The 25,885-nt window shown below is 44.2% G+C and overlaps 3 protein-coding genes across 4 annotated transcripts; all 3 read left to right on the forward strand.

Annotated features, from left to right (window-relative positions):
- Positions 1-6,566: 6,566 nt before the first annotated feature.
- Positions 6,567-7,395, forward strand: LOC108076681 (borealin-like). The gene is made up of 2 exons (XM_017169628.3): positions 6,567-6,895; positions 6,950-7,395. Exons 1-2 carry the CDS (start codon positions 6,640-6,642, stop codon positions 7,354-7,356), a joined length of 663 nt encoding a protein of 220 aa, XP_017025117.1. The 5' UTR covers positions 6,567-6,639; the 3' UTR covers positions 7,357-7,395.
- An 8,647-nt stretch (positions 7,396-16,042) lies between these two features.
- Positions 16,043-18,172, forward strand: LOC138929235 (uncharacterized protein CG4951-like). Its single transcript, XM_070288563.1, has 4 exons — positions 16,043-16,162; positions 16,778-17,095; positions 17,181-17,736; positions 18,108-18,172. Exons 1-4 carry the CDS (start codon positions 16,043-16,045, stop codon positions 18,170-18,172), a joined length of 1,059 nt encoding a protein of 352 aa, XP_070144664.1.
- A 2,223-nt stretch (positions 18,173-20,395) lies between these two features.
- On the forward strand, positions 20,396-22,171 carry Inx6 (Innexin 6). 2 transcript variants are annotated; one of them, XM_041774956.2, is made up of 3 exons: positions 20,396-20,501; positions 20,628-21,304; positions 21,364-22,171. In XM_041774956.2, the coding sequence occupies exons 2-3, from the start codon at positions 20,636-20,638 to the stop codon at positions 22,120-22,122; spliced, it is 1,428 nt and encodes a 475-aa protein (XP_041630890.1). In that variant the 5' UTR covers positions 20,396-20,501; positions 20,628-20,635; the 3' UTR covers positions 22,123-22,171. The 2 variants fall into 2 exon arrangements, with proteins under 2 accessions (XP_041630890.1, XP_041630889.1); XM_041774955.2 differs by having other exon boundaries at positions 20,402-21,304; positions 21,364-22,170.
- Positions 22,172-25,885: the final 3,714 nt, after the last annotated feature.

The following is a 25,885-nucleotide window of genomic DNA, read 5'->3' on the forward strand; positions in this document are numbered from 1 at the left end:
ACTCAACGAAGTGGCACTGAGGGGAGAGGGCGGACAAAGCATCGGCATCTGCTGGCCATGAAATAATCCTTAAAAGACCACAAAACGATTTTATTCAATTAAAATGTCAAAAACGGTGTTTGTTTTCGTTATTTAATGCTATAAATATTTACACTTTTATCTATGCCGCCGCTGCTCCCACTGCCATTTGCCGATTTTCATACCAAAAACTCAACAATTCAACAATTTGCCGAGTTGAGTGCATCAAGAGAGTCCATGAATGGGCCGAAAGCGAAAGTTATTCACTGTATATCTTGATCGGGTTAAGTATTTGCATACTTGCAGCTTGAACTGATTGGGAATCATAAGGGCTCAAAGAGGGGAAACAAATGCAAGGGAAGGTGCCAATTTATCTCTTTACCTCTTCATCTCTTTCTCCCACAATAATTAGTATGATTGGCAGACGTAATTCCATTAAAGTAAAAGGAATCTATAACTATTTAATGAATGGAAAGCAAGCACAAAAACATTCCGAGATTTCCAAGCTAAAGGCAATGGAAGCTGGCTGCTGGTCAACAAGTTTCTAATTCGTCAGATTGTTTCAGTTCGAGGGCGCATAAACATTGCTTACATAATAATTATTATGATTATCATATTGAAAGGGGGAAAGGGAAGTGGAAATAGGATATACGAGAGGGGAGGAAGAAGGTCGAAGGACATAGGCATGGCCGATAATTTGTTGTTGCTGTTAGCCGAACATTTTTGGCTTATTGCAAATTTTGGGCACGTACAACTCGTAAAGACTATTTACGATTCTAATAAAAAGTGTGCCCCTTTGCCCGGGGACCTCCCACCGTCCACCGCGTGTCATCCCTTTTGAAGGAGTAACCAAAGTTGAAGTCCTGCCGGGGGTCCTTATAATAACGAGCCGTCTCTACCGTCCTCCTCGGTGTCCCCCTCTCTCTCTTTCTCCCTGTGTGTGTGTGCATGGAAATTGTTGAATTTGCTGCTAATTAAATTGCCGGCGCTGCTTGAAATTTGCATTCGCTTTTAATAAACTTCGCCGAGAGTGAATGGAAAAGGATGTGTTGGAGCAGGAGGGTCTCCTCTATGGACATACAGAGAAAGGACATAGGGAGGCGAGAGAGTTGCCTCCTTATTAGGGGGCAAATATCCCTGACAAGGCACTGACAAAGACATTTTAGTTGGGAATTCCTTTTGCCTTTTGCCTTTTGCTTTGCCGCCAGAAGCAACAATGTGAGGAATCCATGTAGATGACTCTGACGATTCCAACGATTCCTACGATTCCAACGATATTCCGGATTCCGACTCGCCACCGCTGGTATCCCACAATTCGTTTTATATTTGCCATTCAATTGTTTTTTATTTGCCAGTATTGCTTCTCTTACCTCCCATGGCTGCTGTCTTTTTCACCACGTCCTCGTCCACCTCGTCTCCTTGTTCTGCACTGGTTGCATTTTTAAAACACACTCGTTCCCGCGTGCCTGGACCTTTGCTGGGAAATATTGGGAGTGCTGGACTAGCCTTTTCGTGGGGAATCCCGCAGCTGAAATTCCTTAAATATCCTCTTCTCTGGAAACTGATATCGAAATGGATGGATATATTCCTATAAAGTAGAACTGGATGTAAATAGATTTTTAGTAAATCGACTTTTTTCTACAAATTTCTAAAAATAAATCAATTAAAATCGAAACTTTTTCGATTAAATCGATATCTCTTACAGCTTTTTAATAATAACCTCTTCACACTGCACTTGCATTTAGTATTTAGTGTTAATTTAATTAAAATTAATTAGAAAGCGATTCCATCTAGGGTATCCTCTTAGTCATTATTTAACCCAAACGCTCATGTACCCTTGGCTACTTTCGTGCCCCGTTCAGATGCATTGATTGCCACCTGGCAGCAGCCACCTGCAACGATGCTTCTGGCTTCTGTCCCACAGTCCCAAAGTCCTCATGTCCTGATGTCCCGATGTCCTGGTAGCTGGTTGCCTGTGGCTAGCTCTCGTTTTAAATCAATACAACAAATTTCGCGGGTCGCCATGAACCACCCATGGTTGGTATTGGCGTTGGTGTTGGTGTCGCCCCCCGCGGACTCCATCTTCTGCTCCATGCCGTGTGCCGTTTAAAATGTTCTGAGTAATTAACACGCGGCGTGTGTAACCCCAAATGGTCATACCGAACGGAGTGGGAAGAGGAGCTGCATCCGGATGGGGACCTGCGACTTTGACTGTGACTGTGAAAATGTGCAGCGTAAGCGCAGCATCCGGGAAAAGGAATACGGAGCACGAGCTTCCAGTACGGAGCACGGGGACCCACGCACATGGCCAAAAAGTTACACGTCCCCAACGATGGCTATATGGATGTGTGTGCAACTTTTATTTATTGATTTAATACTTTTTCAATTTACTGCAAATGGCCAAAGAGTTTCCGTTGCATATGTGCGAATGGTGTGTGTGTGTGTGTGTGGATAGTGTGTGTGTGTGCGAGCCATAACTACCTTTCTGCCAACTAATTCCGAACCAATGGATCCCTCGCCATCCGGCAGCTGGCAGCTGTTCCCACAAGGAATACGAAGAATCATCGATGGCCATGGCAGACTTTGTCCGCCAATTGCCATTAGACGACGAAGGGTCTCAACTGGCGGAATGGGGAATATGTGTAACTCGTCTTACTCTAGCTTTCCCCAATTAATATATGAACAGATTCAAATCAAGGTTTTTGTGCTAGAACTTATTAAATTTTGAAAATAATAAAATTACATACAAATATCTATTTAAAAAATTCAAAATAATATTTAAAGTTTAATGATAATTGTTGATATTCCATAGCCTAAGCCTGGCCTCGGTTTATGTAAGTAGTGCCTGGTAATCGGTGTTAAGATGCCGCAGCCTTTAATCTAAGGGGAAGAGTGGGGGGGAGAAAGGAGAGCCGCAAAAGAAATGTTAGACCAACTCCCAGTGGGAGGCAATGCCAGCGCATTAACAGAAGCTGCAGCGTGTCCCCAAGTCCCAGTTGCCTGCGTCCAGTGTCGTCGTCGTTGTCGCTATAATCGCTGTCGGCTGGGTGGAGCTCCTGCATACAACCCTCTCCCGGAAATGGAAGCGGAGCAGTTGTTCGCTTGGCTCTTAATTCACAATTTAATTTCACAGTGAGTTGCGCGCCGAACAAAGAAAGCGGCGCGGATGGGGGATAGCAGCTACTCCGGCGGGGATCCTCCACATGTGGATCGCAGATTTGAATTCCGTTCCTTCCTCCTAGTTTAGCCCCGTTGTCATTGCCCTAGTCGGGTTGCATCGACCAGGAACCATGCCCTAAATCGCCAACGAGAACTGTGAACCGTGACGCCACCACGTCCTTGCCCTTGAAGCGAGGCCAGTGTCGGGGTCGGGGTCGGGGTCGGAGTCGGGGTCCTTCGAGTTGAAGTGGGCACCGTAATCGGACCGGATTTGGTGTCCGGAAAAAGCGCGTGTAAAACCTACGCGCGGAAAAGTAACTGAAAATGGTAAACATTCAATGAAGCGAAATTGATTTGATTCAATTTAAAAGTTGAAAGCACTCGTCCAGCGAAGCCAATAACAACAGCAACAACAGATCCACAAGGACCAGCGGAAAAAAGAACAATAGGAATGAAGGACGCGCATAGCCACAGTACTGTCTTTGCTCCCTTTATGACCTATTTATATCCTTGCTGAGGGTACTGTAAGTTTACGTAGAAGTTTGCAACGCATTATAAGAGAAAAGAACATCAGCCAGGTCGATCTAGCACCGTGAGCGCCTGTCGCCCTCGGATTTATCTATAGAATTATCGTTACATGGAGCCTGGAGCCGGAGGATAGCATGATGAAGGTCTAGGAGATCTACGCTCACCTTCCAGTGCATCAATTTGTGTGCCATGTACAACATGCAACAAACGTGAGAAACTAAAATGAGTGCAATTTGTATGCCACGTTTACGTAGAAAAGCAGTCGGAGGGGAGAGGATTGGTTATAGGATATCTGGGATAGGAGCCCGACTCGTCAAACCGAAGATCCTCCGAGTCCCCACAGCCCAACCACAGGTGCATCTTTTCAGTTGGGGGACAAATTTCATTTTTGCATCAATTGTCGCATAAATTATACAGATTAACACACACACACACACAGGATATGGGAGCTGCTCTCGTCCTTGTTCATCATTAAGTTATTATGGGGCTTTCTCAAAAGAACACAACTCGACCTGTTTGGGTCACCAGCACCAGCACCAGCACCAGCACCCATTGTCCCAGCCTTTGCCATTGCAGCTGTTCGTGTGCCTCGGTAATTGTTTAAAGTAACTGCAACAACTTGAAGCGGAATGCCAGCCAACAGGGAGACAGACAAAGTCTATAGGAAGGGGTAAGTCCTTGCAGGACCTAGACAGAGACCGAACCGCGACCTAGAGGCTTTAATTGGCCGAGAAACTTGGTCCAGTAACAGCGGGACATCCAGTCCACGTTATTTCTTGAGGCCATTTCATAAGATTCATCAAGTTGGTAGAGTGCCATTTGACTTATAAAAAGGAAACAACCATTTGTTACCTTCGTCATATTTATTGACATTTTTGAACACATCGGATTATCCTATTTCATCGCTTTGTCAGACGTGGTACCTCCTAGGCCTCATCTGCTCAGACGGTCAAGTTAACAACATCCTCAAAAAAGTCCATTACCATTTGCGGGATCTTCTCAAAAGCCACCGATCCGTTCACCCATTCGGGTTCTTCCGCGCCTACAAACTCAATGAGCAGTAATGTAACTCCGCATACTTTGCAGTAGTCAAGTATTATCTCGGCCTCCAAGAGGAGGAGATCCATTTTGTGCTTGTAATTGGAAAAGGGATACGAAAATACTTCAAAATATCGCAATATTGTTGTTACCTGATGTATTACAAGCGCTTGTTTTTTGTTCTTTATATACTTGGGACCTTTCCTTATTGCTCGCCTCCTCTCCAATATCCAATGTATCACTATTAACAGGTCAAGAAGACGCCCGCGAAACCGGGCAGTGGTCAGAGGACCTGTCAAGCCTGATCGCCCAGAAACAGAAGGCCCCGGACTTCATGGCTAGGCAACGAGGGCGGACCCACAGAAACGATCCTGCGGGAGCTAGAGAGCTTTCGTTCCGACCCTCCTGATGGAGCTGATGGGTAACAATTTACTCCACTGGACAGTAACCATCTAGGGTCCGCCAGAAACTCCATACGAGGGCGGGGTATTTCGCCTTGAAATTGTATTTCACGGGGATTACCCCTTCTCCCCGCCAACGGTGGTCTTCCGAATGGGAGTGTACCACTGTAATGTGGCTCTCTCGGGTTACATCTGCCTGGACATACTCAGCACGGAGTGGTCATCGGCGTTGGGAGTGTCGCCAGTGTTGCTCTCAATTGTGTCGCTGCTGGCGGACCCTAACTCCGACGATCCGGTAGACCCTTCTGTTGGAAATTTATACATGGAAAACCGCAAGAATAACGAGGCGAAGGCACGCGAGTGGACCAAGAAGTATGCCAAACCTGACCGGAAGGGCCAATAGACGCGATGCCAGTTGACTTTCCTGGATGTTCCTTCAAATGAGATGGATTACCTTTGAAAATCCCTTGAAGATTGATATGATTTAATGTACTTGACAATTAGACACAACCATTAAAAAACATGTGCATCAAGTTTTCGGTTTAAATTATTTTAAATTCAACTTAAAAACAAGGAAGGTGCTCCTGCTCCTTCACTCCGTTTAATGATGAAATTTGATTAATCCATGTAAAGTATGGGTAAAACTGGACTGGCCAATTGTTTTTACTGTGATTGCCTCGCATTGTGTTGCAAATTGAAGATGTATCTTGCAGATGCAATGGCTTGCAGATACATTTGCGGACCATGTTACGGGCGATGCCCATCAGCGAAAGTGAAAGGGAGAAGCCGGCCAGGAGGCGAGGCCACAACAGTGATGCCTCGTGGCAATGAACCAATGATCGAATCATTGCTAAGGTTTGGGGGAAATATAAGCGATTCACTACTCCTTATCCTTGAAGACTATCTTAAAGATATATGATATATATGTATATATTTATTTTTTTTTTTTATAATAAAACTTGAGGTATTATTATACCATTTAAATACCCCTTGGAGGCTAATGCTCACTGTTCTTTATTGCGAATTGCCCTTAGCTGCGCAATCTTGAGCCATCTGACAGGTCATGCCAAGACACAAACACAGGTGAGTGAGTGGCGGTGGCAATGGCATTAGCGGATGATGTCCCATCAGATGGTGGACAGAGACTGGAAGGGGGACGCTTACCGCGAAGTGGGGCAGAGGACACTGGCAGGCGGAGAACAATGGGACGCCTGCAAGTGCCTGTACGAGAGTTCAATGGAAATGCCCAGGCCCAGCTCTGTATTTGTGTGTGTGCTGTCAATGACATCTTCTGCGGCCAGAGGCGGCGAAAAGGGGAAGGGTTGCAAGATTTCCAGCAATAAATATTATTAATAGTGAATATATGAATAATACAATTACTATATCATATATGTAACAGTCACAGTCTTAATATCTACATAGTAACCCTCGACTTACCTGTCAAACCTGGTCGAAAGTGCTTTGAAGAATTCAAAAAACTTGAAGAGAAGAGAAGATGCCTCGCCTCCGGGACAAGGCCGGCAGGCTGGCAAAGCGCCAGGAAGCCGATCGCGAGGAGAAAGTCCACTTGACCCAAATCAAAATGGATGCCGCTCTGCTAAAGGTCGACGAGATAGCCAGACGCCACATGGAGCAGGTGGACAGCCGCATCAAGCTCATCCGAGATACCACCGCCAAGGAACTGCTGAACATGAAGTGGTCGGAGTTTTTGGCCCTCAAGCTTGATAGGTTTGCCGACTACCAAGGATCAGGTAAGATACACTCATGGTACTCTTGAGAGAACATTCACTGGAGGATGACTTCAGTTTCCACCAGTACTGCTGCTCCTCGCAGCCGCTCGGTAAGCCGGAAGCCGGTGGAGAGGATTCGCCCTAAGCAGCGAACTTGGACTCGGGTACAGTCGGTGGATAGGGAGAAAATGGATGAAGAAATTCCAACTCTAAGCTTCCTGCGCTGGCCCCGTGCCGGCGAAGCAGTGCTCTCGACGGCGGGCAGCCCGCTGGCCGTGCCCAAGGCCTTGAAGGAGCGCTGTGCCAACGTGCAAATCCCCACCAGTAAGGGGCTTATCACCATGAAGCCGCACAAGATGATGAACCAGGTGAAGCGCGAGGTGCTGATGACTTTGGACCAGAACACCCTAGCCCAGGTGAAGGCTCTGACTGCCAACCTGGATGAAATTGTGAATATGGCCACCAAGATGGGCAAACTTTAGATCGAATAAAATAATATTCTATGCAGAGTTGCATGCATATATGTACGCTCTACGCCCATGACCGCATCCCTAGTGTGTGGATGTGTGTGGTGTGTGTATTGTTGGTCGTATTTCACTTGACCATTATCCGTTGTTCTCAGCAGAAGCAGACAATTTTGGCCAGCGGGTAAAACAAAGCGGGAAAGGGTTGGCTGCCGTGTGGATAGGGATGGTTAGGGGGCAGGGGGTGCAGCAGCCAGGTAGCGTTAACATAAATCAAAGCTTGGAGCTCAAAAGCGAGCGACAGGCGCAGAAACTGGCCAAGGAGGGATGGGAGGATGAAACTCAATAGGACCGCAGGCAATGCGACTGGGCAGTGCTGTTGTTTTTTAAGAGAATAAGGTTTTTTTTTTTAATATCTATCATCTATAGATATATATCTATGTATAACCTCTTGATATCTATATAAATATCTATTAGGATATCTATCCAAATATCTATCTAAATATCTTTCAAAAAACACATATTCTTATTAATTCTTTCTCAACAAATATATTTTAATTAGCGCAAAAATAAACAAAAATGTATTTCATTTATTGCCAAATCTTTCCCCCAATTTCCCGTGGTTAAGGTTGCTTTTTCCCATAAAGGTAAGACTGCCTTGTGATGTGGTGAAAGACTGACACACTTCCAGCTGCATTTCGGCACGTGCACTTGAAAAGCCCAGCCATGCCAGGACGCGGAGGAGCAACTCCAGAGTTGTCACAGTGCTCTTCGCCGGCTTTGAGCAAAATTAGACGGAGCATAACCAGGAGCGACACCAACAGAGGAGAGGCCCACATGGGCTGGGCGTGGCTGCGGAGGAGGGGGAGGGTAGGACATGGGCGTGGGGAATGCCTCGCGTCATTGCCAGTCATATCCTGCGGGGATAAGCGCACTTTATGCAAAACGCACAACTTTTTTACTTTTCACTATCGCGGCGTCCCGGTCGCCTTGTCTCTCACTCTCTAAACACTGGAAAAAAAAATCTAAAAATATTTTAAATAAAGCAAGGCTGCCCCAGAAATCATTTTGGATTCACAAACCAGCAAAAGCGCTTCGATGTCTTACAAAAGCCACATAATTTCCAAAATTATCTCAACTTCCAGCACAAGCTTTTTCCCAAAATTACCTACAGTCCCCAAGTTTTTCTAAGTGCATTTCTGTGACGCGCCTTGGCAGGCGAGAAAAGCGCAAACAGCTCCGTGATTCAGCAGCTCCCGCTCCAGAGTTGTGTTGGGTTCGTCCTTGTTATGTCGCCGACAATGCCTCGAAGATGATGGCTTTCAGCAGAGATTTGCCACCGGAACGGAACGACGAAGGGCGTGCAGCATCAAGGATGCTAAGGATGCGCAAGGATACGCGCGCGCGTGCTAGTGGGGTTGGGGTAGGGGAAGTGACAGTAAAAGGCACAAAGGCGACACGAGAAACAACGGTAAAAGCGATGGGAATTGATTGAAAAGTGAAGAAGCGCTCAAGGACCTAACTAGAGAATTAAGATATACGATCAGCCCCATCCCAATCCCTCTATACTCCACTCCACTCCCGTCCCCATTCCCGCCTCCGGCGATTTGATTATGCTAATGAAATAACAAGCCCATAAAACTGAAAAGAAGTGGAACATTGGAACATCGGCGAAAGAATAAAACTATGCCAATGTCAATGCCAATTCCCATTCACACGCACGCACATCCCGGGAATGTTGGGATGCCTCGAATGCTGGGATGTTGGGCGCTGGATCTGGGGGTGTGGCATCCCATCCTCAAGGCTACTGAATGGCTGGAGGTGTAAAGTGCAAAGGTTCCGCATATTTGGGCCGTTGAAAGGGATGGTGGTGAAATGGAAATGGAAATGGGCGGCAGACAGAGGTATTAAAAGAGGCGGAGTTGCGTTGTCTGACCTGCCTATGGGAATAATGGGATGCCCTTACAAGTCCCATTTGAGTCCATGGGAGACCAGCAGCAAGTAAATCAATTAAAGCACAATACTTTTTGTGCATATATCAGTGTGTGTTTGTTTGCAAAGGGTTAGGGAACTCGCACAAAAACATTTAGATTTCTGAGGCTACAATCACAGCTCTTCCTTAGCTTAGAATAAGATTTATGATTGTTTCCTTTATTGCTTTCAGTTGTATTTATTTTATTTTTATTTAAAGTAATGCTTTTAAACTATAAAACAGTTTAATGGATTCGTTCTCGTTGTTTCTTTGCCGTTTTTACTCGTTGCCTTATATTTTAGAATAAGTAATTTAATGATTTCAAAGTTATTAAACTGAATCATATTTATTATCACATATTATCCACTATTATATTACTGAATCAGTATATTATTTATTAAAAGATGTTTATAAAGAATAATAAAATAGTTGTCTCGTTACTCGCTACATTGATTTGCGTTTGCTCGAAAGTTTTGTCAATTGTTTTTAAGGATACTCTAGAATGAAAGATAATTGTAATTTATTAGTTTAATTCCATATTAATAAAACTGATTATATTATTTATGAAATGACGAACTATATATTTAGATTTTTTTTTTTTTTTTAACTAGTTGCCTCTGACTCGTCGATTTTGCTCGCCGTTGCTATTCGTTGCCTTAAGCTTCGTTTCAACGGTTGCCCTGGGGATATTCTAGAATATTTCAAATAATAATTTAAACAATAAATTTGGCTATATGTATCAAGTTGTCTCTGCTTCCTTGTCTTGATACTTCTTTTACTCGCTTGTTTCAACATCTAGGATTTTCTACAATAAATAATGATAATAATGAATATTTATTATTATGAAATGTTGCCATTTTTTCTGCTTTAAATATGTCTTAATCATAAACAGTTTATTCCAGCTTGAATGAGAACCAAGTTTCTCCTGTATCCCGTGACCTCCTTCTTACACGAAGCAAATGAAATAAACGTCAAGTAGCTAATCGAAATACTCCCCTAAAAACGGCATATCCTTTTTAGTAGAGAATCTAGTGGGACAAAACAGAATGGTCCAATGAACCAAATTACTGGCAGCGCTGCAGCAACACCTTTTGGACATTAAAGAAGCCCCCGAAGCACGAAGGACCAAGGACGAAGCATCCAAGAAACGAAGGCAGGAGGCAGGAAGGCAGGAAGGATGCAGGCGAAAATGCAATCGCAGGAAGGAAGGAGGACTGGCCGGGAAGTGTGCTTGGGGGCATCTTCACTCGATGGCCAGCCGCCTCACTCTTATGTGACACTCCAAAGACTACCCAGGATTCTGGTATCCTTTGCTGGTATCCTTCTTGGGCCCCAAGCTTACCTCTCCAGCTTATTCTGCGCGTTTTTCTCACACGTTCTTCCTTTTTTTCTTGCCTTCTTGCTTTTTTGCATATTTATTGTATAGTTTTGTAGTTTTATCAAGTTAGCTAGTTAAAAGTCAAGATGCCACCAAGTGGTGGGTGGCGAGTGGTGTTATGCTGGGTGGCGGGTGGTTAAAGGAGTGAAGCACCTGCTGCAGGTGGATGAGCACGTGCATGGCGCCATGTCGGCAGCTGCCAACGATTCTTGGTTCCTGGCTGGAAATGGAAACACCCCGGAACCCCATCCCATTGGCTTTTATTAGCTACGTGCGACGGTCACAAAGGGTGGCAGGAGGAGCTCGTGGAGTACGTTGAAGGGGAGGTCATCGCGGCGAAGCTTGCTAGGCGCCGACGATAAGATGAGCGTGCTAAAGTTTTATTGCCGCATATTTAAGCTATTAAAAAATTCATGCATAAAATGACACACACTAACACCCACCCACACACACACTCACTCAGCTCAAGGAGGAACAAAATTAAAAACGCAGTGGAAAGAAGCAGCCAGAAAATAGAAAATAGAAAGGGGAAAGTGTAAAGTTGAAGCTTGAGTGTGCTGCAAATGTCGGCGGATATCCGCACTGCAAGGATAATGACTGTCAAGGCACCCACTGCTCCGCACCGACTGCTACGCGAATGACTCGGGGGCAATGCAAATGAAACGGACACAAATGCATTATCATAATGCACATATCCGGCTTAGAAGTGAAATAATGATTCCCTGACCAGCTCCCTGATGCACACCTTTGGGTAAAATAAAGAATAAAAAGGTTAAACGACTCTATAAAGCATAATAAAACCGCAAAGTAATGCTGATCAGGACAAACTAAAAATATATCCAGTTCAACTTCCCTAATAAGCATTCGGAAAGGGTTAGCCGGATTCTAGAGAGAGAGGTTGGGGCAATAAGCAAAACGTTTTATGTTGAATACCGCATCGTTATCTCCATGGTGGGGTCCAGTCGCGTTGAGATAAAAGGCAAGGAGTTCTGGCTTACTGGAGGGGCAATGAGGTCCAAGTTGGAGTCGGCGTCCAGCTGTCCAATTTTGGCCCAAGGCTTCCGAAATGCTGCAGAATTCGCGTGAACCAGCAGTTGCAGCTGCACTGAGAACAATGTATACCTAAAAAGAGCAAGTTTATTAAATATAATTATAAAAATATATAATACAAATATCATTTACAGTTAAATATTAAGAAAATTAGTATGTTTACAATGCCAAAACTATACTAAGAGGCTGCTTCTTATCTTTAAAAAGATTCCTGCCAGAAAATATATCTTGGAATAATACTAAAGACCTGGTATATGACTTATGTAGCAGTTGTTTATAGGAATATCGAAGTCTTAACACAAAAAACTATATTTTAAGAGACACGCAAAGTTTAAATTTAAGTACATATATTAATCGACAACATATATACATATATTTTTTATTAGTATGTATATTATTTTTGGTTCTCAGTGCCAGGACGAGCTCCGCTAAAGTCCCTCTAACCCGTAGCCGAAGCCGTAATAACTATAATCATCAACATGGCGGCCACACATATACACACACACACCATGACCGTTGTTGCATGTTCTTCATTTCGTTTTCTTAATTTTATACACACGCTTATTTTCATTCCGCTGCCTTTCTGTTTGCTTTTCCCGCACAGTTGCCGTTGCCCTGCCCGTCCTTTTTTCCCTTTGCCGTTGCCACGCAGTTTTGTATTTATTGCAAGCAACACCCCGCTGCAGCCGCTGTCTGGCAGCTTTTTAGTATTCATTAAACTGCATAATTATACAATAAGTGCAATGGCTCCGACTTTTCTGCGTCCTTTCGCCCATTTCCCCCATTTCTTCCCCTTTTTCACCCATTTCCACCCAATGGCAACCACACGCACACCAGCCCCTACCGCCGGATATGCATATGTATGCCCGCACATGCATACATATATGCATCTTTGATGCGGTCTGTGTGCAAACACCACACGGTCTCTGTGTGTGTGTGTGTGTGTGAAGGATCTAATCGAATGCAAAGGAATAAAGCGCTGAAATGTTTACACTGACAAAAAATGAAATTACAAGCAAAACAGGCTAATAACAGAGAGAGACCGAAACTTCGAAACTTCGTTGGTATATTTTTGCTACTAATTAAAATTATAAACATATACACCTACATCTTTTTAATTTGAAGTCGTTTTAGTTAATGATTTGTATAAAGTTCCAAGTTTATTAACAAACAGCAAGCCATTTGAGTTTATAAGCAAACATTTTGTTAGATTTCAAAAGATATTTGTATATTTAATTTTGTTAATTTTTAATTTGGATTGTTTAATATCCTATTTAAAAATGTTATGTTAGAGTCAGGGTTATAACAGAATATAACAAATACAGCAGCAGTGGCGGTTATGATGTGGTTAAGGATAAAAATCATTGTTTCTTCCAATGTTTTTCGTGTTAAGGAAATGTGTCTGTCAGTAGATATATTAACAGAAAAATAAATTTTTAAAATCTTGTATCTTTGTCAGTCAAATTCAGCTCAAAGCTTTTTCTGGCTTGGCGTTGCCACCTTGGTCGTTTTAGTGTGGCCAGGTACCTTATGTGGACTGTACTAAAATGCTAGTCAATAACAAACAGCCAGATTGTGAATATATCGAAAACTTAGCTGTAATCTAATTAATTGAGAAACAAACAATTCAATTTAAACACTCTGCCTGTCCATGAACGGCAGTAACTCCAAACTTTTTTTTTTTTTATGCAGAAATGAGGCTTATTTATTTAATATCCCTTGACCTCCCGGAAATGCCGAAACAAGAAGTGACCAGGCAGGAGCTGCACGAGCTGGATGGGAGATGGGATTATTAAGCAGGATTATGAATAGATAGGCTCATTCAGTCAGGCCGTTCTCGGTCCAGCAGGCCGCTCATTGTTTTTATGTTTTGGGGCAACTTTTGGCAATTCCAAACGGTCGAACGGAAACGAAATACATATGTGTGTATGTATGGTATGTCCAGCCACCTGAACTAGTCCAGTCCAAAGTCCGAAGTCCAACTCCGGCCAGTTCAGTTCCCGGGCACATAAACAAATCCCTTAAACGTTTTAAATGCCAGAGCCCAGCTGCAGGTGCCACGCCCCCCAAAAACACCACGTTCGCCCGCACATAAGTTGGTGGCAAACGCAACGAAAACTGGACGAAAACTGGACAGAAAAAAACCCAATCGAAAATAGACAAAACGATGAAGGAAGCATAAGAAATGCTGGCCAAATTCCAGCGAATAGCCAATACTCTAACTGGAACTCTAGAACCATTATGAATATTTTAAAAAATTTTAATTTAAGCTTGTTTTCTAGAAATTCGATTAACAAAAGCATAATTCGTGAAGATCTGGCTGCCTTTCTGGCAGCCCGTAAATGTAATTTAAAACACGTATTATTATTGAAATTTTTGTAAGCTTTAAAAATCTATTCTAAAAGTAAGTAAAAATCTTGCTTAAATCATTTTAACTCTATTTTAGATTTATAATTTTAGGCTTCACTGCGAGTGAGTATGACCCAGCTTGGGGAAAGGGTATGGGTATAGGGAAAAGTGGACATTGGACGCACTTGGAGCATGTGTGCGCACCATTTCATGCTCGAAAATAGTTTTTGGCCAACGATTGGGCTAGCGGAGAAGTCCGAGCAAATCGGACAGGATATGAGACACTAGCAGGAGCTGGAACAGAAACTAGGGCCAGCGCCAGGACCAAGACCAAGACCCCGGGACCGACCGAGCATCGCCCTCTGGTGCATCGTAAAAAATAAGCAGCAGCAAATTGTATTTTTATGAGCTGAAACTGTTTTGGGGCCACATTTCAATGTCGATAAAAACAACGACGGTCCGCTTGTCGATGCTGCCCCAAAAGGGGGTGGCAGTGGACATGGAAGTGGAAGTGGAACCGGAAGTGGCAGTGGCAGTGGGTTCGAGAAAGGCCAACAAGAGTGCGGACAGCACCCTCCTCCCCACCGACAACAACAATAAAAACTGAAACAAAAACTTACAACAAATTACAAATAACGAGGCAAAAACCCGGAGATATGGTGGGGTGTGGGGTGTATGTTTGCTAATAGAAAACCCTGTGGCCAAATTGCACGGCCAGCTAACTCCGTCCGAAAAAGCAACTCCGGAAAACAGCAGACGGAGAAGGAGACGCGCCACCCCGTCGGCCGGACATTCATTAGGACTAATTAAACGTGATCAGAGTCCGAACGGGGGGTAAGACTTTGCCCTGGATTCGGAATAGGAGGAGTGTCCAGGGGCCAAATCGTTGTCATAGTGAACGCAAACTCCTGGCAGGACTTGGGGTTTGAGTCTGTATGCAACTGGTTTCTTGAAGCTATGTATGTAGCTTTTATTTCCAGAATCAGAAATACTATAAGATCTTCTGTTGGTTTGTGCTTTCTCCTTAACTATCATATTTCGTATATCCGACTTGTATAGATCCCAAGATATTTTTAACTATGATTATAAAGCACTAGCAGAGTCTCTGCCACAATTGTTCCATGTCCAATGGCACTTATGTGTGACCAAGATGCTCCACAGTTTATCTTTTCTGTTGGCAATATCATATCAAATATGTTCATCATGCCTCGCCGTTTGATTGCTACTGGGATTCTAATATTAATTAAAGGCTCAAGGCAGCCACAGCCGCAGCCACACACATGCTGCTTGCCGCTCCGTCTGTGTGCACGCCCAGTAAATAAATATAATTAGCTGAGAGGAGGAGCAGCAGGAGAGCAGGTCCTCTGGAGGTCCTCCTCCTCCTCCTCCTCCTCCTCCTCCTCCTCCTCCTCCTCCTCCTCCGGCCCATGTGCTCTGTGTGGCACGCAAAATGAGATGACACTAAATCAAAGTTATTCAACTCACGTCGTTAAGTCATTAATCGAACAATGCACGGCAGGAGCGGCAGGAACATGCCAGGACACAGGACACACACACACACACTCGGGGACGCATACAACACGCACATGCACACGCACAGACTCGTAACATATGCTGATATCGTCGCCTTTAACTTTGCCTTGGCTTTGGCTTTGGCCTTTGTCTTGCTCCTGATCCCGTTCCCGCTTCCCGCTTCCGTTTCTAGCTTCTACTCCTGGTCGACGACATCACGTTGAGGACCCCGTTGGCACATAATAACGGGCCCCCGACGACTATGACGATGATGATGATGTGGCCTTTGAGGTAAGCGTTGCCAACGCGGGACCCATCACATCATAGCGCCACTCCTTGGTCCTGGGTCCTCCAACCTTCAACCTCCAACCTCCGACCACCGACGTCTATCCAATGCATTATTAAACGCATAAATTTCGACTCAAGTGGCGGGCACCCCCGAAATGTCCTTGGTGTCCGGGACAGAGATCCGCTGGGGCGGACAGGAGGCGGACATGGACACGAAAGCGGACGCATCCCCCAAGCCGGAGTGCCAGAGGGGAACCCTACTCCGAGTGACGACGGTCGGCGAGTGGTCGCGGACTGTCGCCGCCCTGTGGTGGAGGAGGGCAGCGCATTTCAAAAGTGCATTTGACAAGACGCAACTACGACCCATACACAGTGGAAAAATATGCAAAGTTACATGTGTTATAGAGTTTTGAATTAATATTTTAGGTCAAGCTCATTATTATCATAAATAAAATTGGCAATATTACGAAATTTACTCACTTTAAAGAGCAGTAGTTTGGCTTGATTTTTTTCTATTTTTTCAAAAAATATATTGCAGGATTATGGCTTGTCGTTTTTTCTGTGTACTACTGGCTGGCTATGGGGCGGACAGGACAGCCAACCGCAGATCTCTTTAGGACTGCTTATGCTCCCTTCACCAGCCATCATCATGCCTATTGGCCCGGAGAGTCCTTGGAATTTAGCGGAATTTTATGCAACTATTTTGGTCCTTTTCAGATGCACTTTCACTTCAATTTGTTTTTAATTATGAGCTTATTTTTGCTTAAAATTTAAATGATGCTTTTTCTGCAACTGGCAATTGCCAATTATTGGCGCAAATGTATACTTACAAGGGACACCGCGTCGCCTGCAGCGTCAAAGTGCTGCCGAAACTTGTGACTTTTTTTAAGCGGGAAGCCACGAATGACCACCACTGGATGAACGCTTACCGCTGGGCCAAGATCGAGACCGCATTGTGGGGTCTCTTTGAGAATCTGGCCCATTGGCAGGACGCCAAGAAGCTGCGAGGTGAGCTGCTGATCGACCACATAAGTGTGCGTTACGAGGCTACCGAGAAGCCGCATCCTGCGTCGAAAAACCTTTTGGCCGGAGCCGAGCTGGGGTCAGAGGACCTCAGCCTAGACTTGCAGCTACAGTACATGGCAGTCAAGGACACTGCCATTGTGAGCATGCAAACGACTAAACGCAAACTTGCCACGGAGGCCGAGGTCAATGGCACCACAAAAAAATAGATCCAGAAAAAGACGCTCAAATAGCACATCCAAAAGAAACTCTACAGCCAGCTCTGTCAAGTCTAAGGCTGATCGTCACTCCGGCCAATCTTCGGGGAATGGGAAAACCAAGAAGAAGCCAACTCCAGTCAAGAAACTTAAGAAGAAGAAGCCTGCTGTCACTTCTTCGCTAGCCAAGGCACCAAACGAGAAGTCTCTGAGACCAACACCAGCCGTAGTCCTGGAGGTGGAGCAGAATGATGGGGCCCGCCTAGATGCACTGCAGCGGTTGGACAGCATGCTGGCCATATCCAAGCCGCCTGAAGTTCAGATTCTGCTCTTGGAAAATATGAGCGAAGCTGATGTTCTGGCCACATTCGAGCGCTATAGCAGCGACTTTGATAAGCTGTTCGAGGAGCGGACGAACAAGGCACAGACACACAGCTATGTGAATATTTGTCACATGGACATCATGGACATACTGAACGCGGACATTCGTGACAAGATGATGAAGCAACTGGCGGAAAGCTACAGCACCAAAAGCAACCACACATCCCTGATTATCAATGGGCTGCTGCCCCTCTGGATAGTGCTGCTCTTTATGGACACTTACAAGCTGTCCCACGATGAGGCTGCGCGTCAGATAAAGGACCAATTGATGTGGAACTCATATCTGAAGGCCTTGAACTACGATCCATGTCGGGGCTCACCTGGAGGGCTGATATCGGGCATTACTCTTTGTATTACAAATTACATCTATAAAAATAAATAAAAGCATTTGCCTTAAACAACGAGAATTATGGAAGTTATTACTGGGGAACTCAAATTTCAGCAAAATCCAAGTCAACTTAAACAAATTATAGCCAAAATTCGGAAGCAAACAAACGTCGAGGAGCCTGATCCTGGGACGAACCGAAAGCTGGAAGCCAGCTGCTTTGCCATATTTATGCGGAAAAGTAAACCACCAGCCAGCATCCACCGATGACCATATAGCAGTCACCACTTACAGGAGTTACATCACAACTGGGCAACCGGGATGCACAGGAGCTGGAACAGCAGGACGAGTATGAATGAGAGGTGGACCTGCGGAATGGGAGTCGTCATCGGGAGGGGGGCAACTGTCGAATGGAAGAGAGTGGCAACTGGCGAATGGCCCCGGTAATAGGATTATGCCCGGGCTCCATCAAAGCCAAAACAACCGCAACCACGCATAATTGTTCAATTTATTTATTTAAGCACGAAATGCGTAGCCCGTAGCCCAACACAATGCGCACACACGCTCAGTGGGGGATCCCGGATCCTGCCATCCATCCTTTTTGGCCATTCATCCTGACCAGCCCAACCCGACACCACACCAATTCCCATAACCCAGGCCCTCCTACTCCTCCTGCTCCTACTCCCAGCAGTACGGCAAACGTTTTTCGGTTTTTGTGGTCAATGAAAAATCGCTTTAAATAATGAATTTCATTTAAATAAATATTTAAAAAGCTGTCAGCGAACTTTTATGGGCTCTCGTGGGGCGGGGAGGGGGTGGAGTCGTTCAAGATGAATGGGGTGACTATGTGGCGAAGGGATCAGCACCTGGCTGGGATTGATTGGTGACAAAGGAGATCTTTTATGTTCGGATATTGTTTATATTTATAAATTTAAGCTATCAATTGTGTTAAAAATGCCCGTAAGGGTCAAGACTATTTGTTTATCTTTAAAATTGCTTTCAACTTTCTTAGATATTTTTTGTTTGCTTCTATTAAACCATTATTCTTACAATTTGTAAACAAAAGCCCAAGCTGGCTGGCATTTTAAGAAAACTAAAGAGACAAATCTAAAAATAAATTAAATTAATTTAATTCATGTTATGTTTTCTTTGGTTTAATGTTATCCAACCTTGTTTATGTTTAAATCTAAGCTTTTTCATAGGTTTTTTTTATGGTTTCCTAGGAGGAAACTGTGACTTCTTTATTTAATTTCAAAATTCGCTTCCGTTTCCGCTTGCTTCGCTTCGATTCATATTTCATACTCGTTCCCGTTTTATTGCCAAACAATCAGCAAAGGGGGCAGTCGGCAGACACGAGAAATTATAATTACAATTTGGCATCCGTATACCCGCCGCCACGGCCATGGACTAATTAGTCTCCTGAGCGTGTTCTCTGATTCCCAATTTCTGATTATTGTAAATCTCCGGTCACGCACAAACGAAACAATTCATAAATTTAATTTTTCTGCGGCGCATAGGAGAAGGAGGGGTTCAGGATCCGAGACGGGGGGTACTGGGACCTGGACAGGAGCAACTGATGCTAGAGTCGCCGCCACTCGACACGTCGCACAGCCAGCGCGAATTCCCACAATAAACATTTGCACGGGGCAGCCGAGAGGATGATAATGTTGATGACGATGTACTATAGTTGCCCCATGCCCCATCACCTCCACGCCCATCCTGATGATGATGCTGATGATGATTATGATGATGACGACGATGTGGGTAATGACGCTGATGACGACACACCGCTGGGAATTATTTGTATATGCAGTCATGTAGCATCGATTAATCATTTTATTATTATTGCCATTCGCAAGCGTTCCCACAGCTCGTGATCCCCATACATACGAGTTTTTGAAAATAACGGGTAGAAAATGGGAAAGTGGGAAAGCGAAAACGGGGTCGGACTCCATCGAGGTGTTGCCTTGGAATTGAAAACGCTGTCCATAATCGCTTCGGGGCATGTATAGTGTTTTCGATTGATGGGTTCACAAATCAGTCAGCCGCCGCCACTCATTTTCTGACAAAAAAAAAATAAAATCACCAAAATTAGGCCTATACGCCATATCCCTCGTCAAGGATATTACATAACAATTAAATTTCTTCCCGCAGCTAAATTTAGCTCTAAAGCTTCGCTTTAACGTTTCCATTCAATGAGAGAGTTTATTTTTAAGCAAGTGGTTGTATTTTTTATTGTATTTCCAGTGATTTGAAATAGATATGTTAACTATAAACTTAATAAAATAAGGAATAGCTACCTTTTGCTCTTAGTATTTAAGGGGGTTAGGTATTTAATTTTTTATTTTAAATTCCCAATATCTTAAGAATATTGTGTCCAAGTTTTACAACAATCATAGCTAAATTGAAAAAGTTATGCTTAATTGATTGGAGGTCCTTTGGTGTTCGGGATCGGGATTTATCAGAAAGCTCTCAAAATGTTAGGAAAGTATATTAAAGAGAACGATAACCCCACAAAGAACTAGCTAACAATCCCAAATTCTGACCGGCAACTCTAGAATTCCTGTGATCTCAAATATTGACATATACGGTCCCTGGAACTGTCACACATAAATGCAGACAGTTGAAAATAACCGAGTTAAAGCAAACGTTTTCCGTGTTCCCGAGAACTGCAACCGATAAGCCCAGGTGTGTAGTGTCCAAATATCAGAATAGATTGCCCGACGAACTGGATGCCGCTTAGTGTCCATCCAGAACACCCTGCTGAGACCACACATACCTTAACCTTACCCAATCGTGACCCTCCTCCGAAAGTCCGCGACATGTACGCTGCTGTGAAGCCGCTGTCCAAGTATTTGCGCTTGAAGTCGGTGCGCATCTACGATCCGATCTTCACACTGCACTCCAAGTGCACTGTCGTCCTCCTGCTGACCTGCACCATTCTGCTGTCGGCGAAGCAGTACTTCGGGGAACCGATTCTGTGCATCAGCTCCGAGAAGCAAACGGAATACGTGCAGTCGTACTGCTGGACCATGGGCACCTACATCTTGCCGTCGGAGAGCGAGGTCCTGGGCAGCGGCAGTAGCTGGGACTTTTCCTCCTATACCGGCGGGGACTACAATATGAGCAGCCTGCGGGCACTGATGGCCAAGAACCAATACTATGCCCGGTTGCTGTCCATTGCCGAGGGCGTCGGACCGGAAACGCGCGGGGTGACAAAGCGCTTGTATCTCCGCTACTACCAGTGGGTCTTTATGATCCTGCTCTTCCAGTCGGTCCTATTCTACTCGCCCTCGTACCTCTGGAAGGTGTGGGAGGGGCAGCGCATGAAGCAGCTGTGCTGCGAGGTGGGCGACGCCCTCATCCTGGAGACCACCTACCGCACACGCCTCAAGATGCTAACCAAGTACTTCCAGGCCCAGTTCACTCCCATCCACTGCTGCTACTCCTTGAAGTACGCCTTCTGCGAGCTGCTCAACTTCATCATCAGCGTGAGTTTGATTCCATCTTCAGAAAAAATTAAACATCTAAACCCGATTTCACCCGACAGCTGCTGAATTTTTGGCTGATGGACGTGGTATTTAACGGGTTCTGGCACAAGTACATCCACGCCCTGGCCGCCATACCCGTTTACGACTGGAACCTGTGGAATATGATGACGTCGCGCGTCTTCCCCAAGGTGGCCAAATGTGAGATGTTCACTTACGGGCCTAGCGGCACGCCCAATATCCTGGACATTCTTTGCGTCCTTCCCCTAAATATCCTGAACGAGAAAATCTTCGCCCTGCTGTACGTGTGGTTCCTGTTCATTGCCATGCTGGCGGGAATCAATCTCTGCTACCGCCTCCTCTTATTCTGCTGCTCCGAGCTGCGCCTGCAGCTGCTGCGCACCCACCTGCGCGGCATGCCAAAGTCCCATGTGCGCGAGGTGCTGTCCACCGTCGGCTACGGCGACTGGTTCGTCCTCATGTGCGTCAGCATCAATGTTAATCCCTCGCTCTTTCGCGATCTGTTCGAGCAGCTATATGCCAAGAGCAAGCAGTCAAGTTCCCAGGATACCGAGGCACCGACGACATTCCCGGAGCAGCAGCAGCAGCAGCAGCCACTGCACCTGCGCACCTCGTTTCAGGTGCACTCGAAAACCGAGGGCAGTTCCAGCCAGCATCGCCACGTGGGCCTAGATCCGATGTCAGATCGCCACAACAATCGACGGGCGGAGGGAATGCCCACTGCTCCGAACATTCACCTGATGGCGCCCAATGACGAGATCATCAGCATGGATCGCTTCTATCACGAGAGCCAGGCCTAGAAACTAAATGCAAGAGGTTCAATTTGTATTAATAATAATAAAGAAAATTTTGTTTGCAAACTAATAACTAATAAATAACATTTATTTTTTCTACAAAAATAACGGTAAATCAAAGCAATCTCAAGCTTTAAGGATAGCTTCCATTTAGACATTCCAACTTTTTTTTTTATTACAATTTCCCTTCGCAGACTTTTACTTTCCCCTACAAATCCCCTCTTAGTTCTGCTAACTAATTCATTTAGTTAATGAGTCCCTTTTACATTCACTTTGTATGTTTTCAGTCTCTGGCTGTCCTTCATTTCATTACTTTCTTTTTTCTTTAATTTCTGATTACGTTTTAAGCTCATTTTCTAGTCGTGCACTAAACTCAGGCTTCCAGTTATAGCTTGTCCATATCCTGGTCAATCTCTGCTGGGATCGTTTCGCACTCCATACTCCCTCGCTCCCTCTGTTTGCCGGAGGAGGGTTCTATCATTTTTGCAAATAAGTGAATTGCATCAGAATGCAAATAAAATGCACTAATCAAAATGACAGCGCTGGGGGTAAATACCAGCAGGCATAACAAAACTTTAACAAACTTACAAAAGTTAAACTAGCCGAGCCCAGAGAAACATAGTGGCGCGTGGTGGTGGAGGGGGAGTGGGACAAAGCGCGCGCTGCTCTAGCTGCGAGATGATGACGACGATGATTCCAAAAACTCTTCTTCCGCTGGTTAAGCTTTTGTCTGTCTGCCAACAGGTAAAACTAAGAACAACAACAAGTGGCGGAATGGGAGGAAGAGAAAGCGAGAGAGAGTGGGAGTGGGAGTGGGTGGCGGCTGCGACGACAACACAAATGGCGGCAATTACATGCAGCTACAGCATCAACAATAACACAACAACAACAGCGAGAGAGCCGTGGAGAGAGAGAAAAAGAGAGCCAGCGAAGGAAAGACGCGGGCAAAGTAAACATCACTTTGTCTGAGGCGGCCAAAGAGAGCAAGAGAGGTGGGAGAGAGACCAGGGAAAGGAGGCGGAGGCGCAAAATAAACAAAGTTAATTTTAATTAAAAACCGCAGGAAACCGAAAAAACAACAAAATGCTAAATAAAGTGGGCGTGAACGAGGCGAACGACTCAGAGCAATGCCGATGACGATGATGATAACGATGATGCCGGAAGGAGTGAGTCAGGCAGGAAGGAAGGCTTGCATATATGCAAGTGCGAGAAATAGAAGGAGAGAGACACACACACACACACACACACAGTCAAACAGTTAGACAAGACAGAGAAAACACGCCTCCAGCTGAAAGCGAGCATCTGGAGATTGTAGGCTGTAACGCCTACATATTCCTTGCCCACTCGCTCACACTCCCACGCAATCCGCAGGCCACCAATGGATAACTGTAACTGTAACAAAGACACATGTAAACAATTCCGTTTGTCTTCGCCACCGCCGCCGTGCCTGCCTAGTTTTAATTATACAAAGCGAAAACTTTGCCCGCACTTCACCAACCCCTCTCCCACACCACCCAACTTTGCCAGAAAGAAGCAAGTGAGCAACGGTAAAGCGATTTTTAACCCAACCGCAATTCCCAATCCACAAGGCAATTGCGGAATCTCAAAGCGATTCCTCGAAGAGGTTCCGGTTCCGGTGGAAACGCTAGTACAGATTCCAAAACCGAAATGTTACCATTATAATGGTAGAATCAACACAATTAGCTTGGAGTTGCATTAACGAAAGATGGGGGAAAAAGGAGCACGAAAAATGTTAAGGAAACTATTGCAATTGGTATAGCATACTTTTTTGGGTTGAACCACAAATATTCAGCTTTTGGCAACTGTAATAATATACTAATATAAGCAAACAACACACACAGAAATATATATTTAATAAATATTTAAAATTCTAAATTTTATATTTTTAATGCAGAAAATTATAGAGTTCTATATAAACTAGAAACAAAGATATTGCAATCTGAAACCTGATTTTTTTTTTGACACTTTTTGATACTTAAAAGATATTCATAGATCGATTTTATATTTATTTAACCAATATCCCTCTCAATTCGAGGGGAAATCATCAACATCTGAGATGTCTTAGCGCCGACCAATTTCCCCTTCATCTGAGCCATCACCTTGCACTATGGGGTTTTTGACCACTTTATGTGGCATTTAGTCATTTTTTAAAAGTTCTTAAATTAAAAAAAAAATAGTGGGATTGTATTAACAAAACATCGAACTGTTATGCCTCATACTCAAAATGTTAATACTTAACAGCATATGTTAGCAACAGAGCTGTAAAGTCAGCTGTTGCATCCGAAAGCGCGTCTGCTAAGTTTGTAATTTTTACGAAGTGATCTTTGAAATTAAACTATTCGTGTAAGACACAATTTGCAAATGAAAAAACTAATGGACACTGATTTCACAGGTTTTAACTACATGTTAAAGGTATTAATTGTTTAAATTGTGCGTGTTTATATTGACATTTTGTCAATTTATAAATGCACCTTAAGCTGAATTTTGAGAAACAAATTTAAACTTTGGGAAGAGTTTTGAAATAGAAGTTCGCATTAGTTTTCAATGCGTCCAAGTGTATGTTGTAGCGTTGTCAATTCTGAGCAAAAAGCAGTTAGTCTTATCGTGCACTTTTCCGCACTTTTGTTGCAATTTGAATTTTTCTCAGATAACCTCACTGTTTTCAGAGCCAATTTGGTAGCTGTTTGTATGGAAAAACACTGATTTCCGGTATTATGGTTATTTTGGTTCCTAGGGAAAGCGTTGTCCGATTTTGTTCAAAATTGCTATATCGTTTTAAAATAGCAACAAATATAAGCTCCTTAAATTTCATTAATTTATCTTTACTTTTACCCGATCGTTCCTATGGGAGCTATAGGATATAGATTCCTGATCCGAACGATTTTCATACTGTATGTGCCTAGGGACAAATAATGATGATTGGTAAAGTTTCATGTCGATATCTTCAAAACTGATCGAGTTATTAATTAATGCCACAAAAACTGGTCAAAAACCCCATAGTGCCTTGGTTTCCACAGAGTTGTTTTCCCTTGCGAAGGACGAACAAAGAAAATTAGAAATAAATTAACAAGTTAATTGAGTTTCTTGTTTAGGCAGCGAGCGAAGACGATCCCAGACGATGAAGCCGGCGCGGACATAAACCCCAGACCAAACCCTATGGCCAATAATCGCATCCCTCTGTTCACAGTTGCGGTCATAGAATTAACACTATAGTATAAACTGTTATAAACAAGGTACTTTTTAATAGTTTTCTGTAAAAGAACTGTACGAGTAAATGATATTTAAGTAATATAGATATTTTATTTGCCAAATTCTTGGCTTACGATAAGTTATTTAAGAAGAGTACCAAAAATTCAAACAAAATACGCTACAAACACCAGAATTACACCACAAATACACCACATATACACCAGAAATACACCACAAATACACCAGAAGGTAAAAATCCATATTTCCTAGAATCGTCATCCGTTGTTGTCTTGGTGGCATATGTAAACACTGATTATTAACTTGTCATAGCCAATTTAGAAGCTGTTTCCCAGTTCATGAGACCAAGAGACCGAGTAAATTGAAAGATTTTAGTAATTTATATAACCACCTTTCGGAGCTTTTCACTTGGCGCCAGGTGTGCAGGAAACTCACCTCCTGAGAGAGCTGTGGGAGTCCCCCGAAACCCTCTATGTTGATGGTGTCGAGTGCGTTGTGGTTTGTCAGGTGCGTTAAACTGTGCGGTCCCCGCTGCGGTCGC

This window comes from Drosophila kikkawai, chromosome X, assembly GCF_030179895.1.
Source record: "Drosophila kikkawai strain 14028-0561.14 chromosome X, DkikHiC1v2, whole genome shotgun sequence".
Classification (NCBI taxonomy): Eukaryota; Metazoa; Arthropoda; class Insecta; order Diptera; family Drosophilidae; genus Drosophila; species Drosophila kikkawai.

What these genes read in the sequence shown, in the direction of transcription:
- LOC108076681 (XM_017169628.3), top strand. Translation starts at nt 6,640, where the DNA reads ATGCCTCGCCTCCGGGACAAGGCCGGCAGGCTGGCAAAGCGCCAGGAA. An exon ending in TGCCGACTACCAAGGATCAG is followed by an intron (nt 6,896 to 6,949) that starts GTAAGATACACT and finishes GGATGACTTCAG; the next exon opens with TTTCCACCAGTACTGCTGCT.
- LOC138929235 (XM_070288563.1), top strand. Translation starts at nt 16,043, where the DNA reads ATGTCCTTGGTGTCCGGGACAGAGATCCGCTGGGGCGGACAGGAGGCG. An exon ending in CCCTACTCCGAGTGACGACG is followed by an intron (nt 16,163 to 16,777) that starts GTCGGCGAGTGG and finishes ACTTTTTTTAAG; the next exon opens with CGGGAAGCCACGAATGACCA. An exon ending in GTCCCACGATGAGGCTGCGC is followed by an intron (nt 17,737 to 18,107) that starts GTCAGATAAAGG and finishes CACCACTTACAG; the next exon opens with GAGTTACATCACAACTGGGC.
- Inx6 (XM_041774955.2), top strand. Translation starts at nt 20,546, where the DNA reads ATGCCGCTTAGTGTCCATCCAGAACACCCTGCTGAGACCACACATACC. An exon ending in TGCTCAACTTCATCATCAGC is followed by an intron (nt 21,305 to 21,363) that starts GTGAGTTTGATT and finishes TTCACCCGACAG; the next exon opens with CTGCTGAATTTTTGGCTGAT.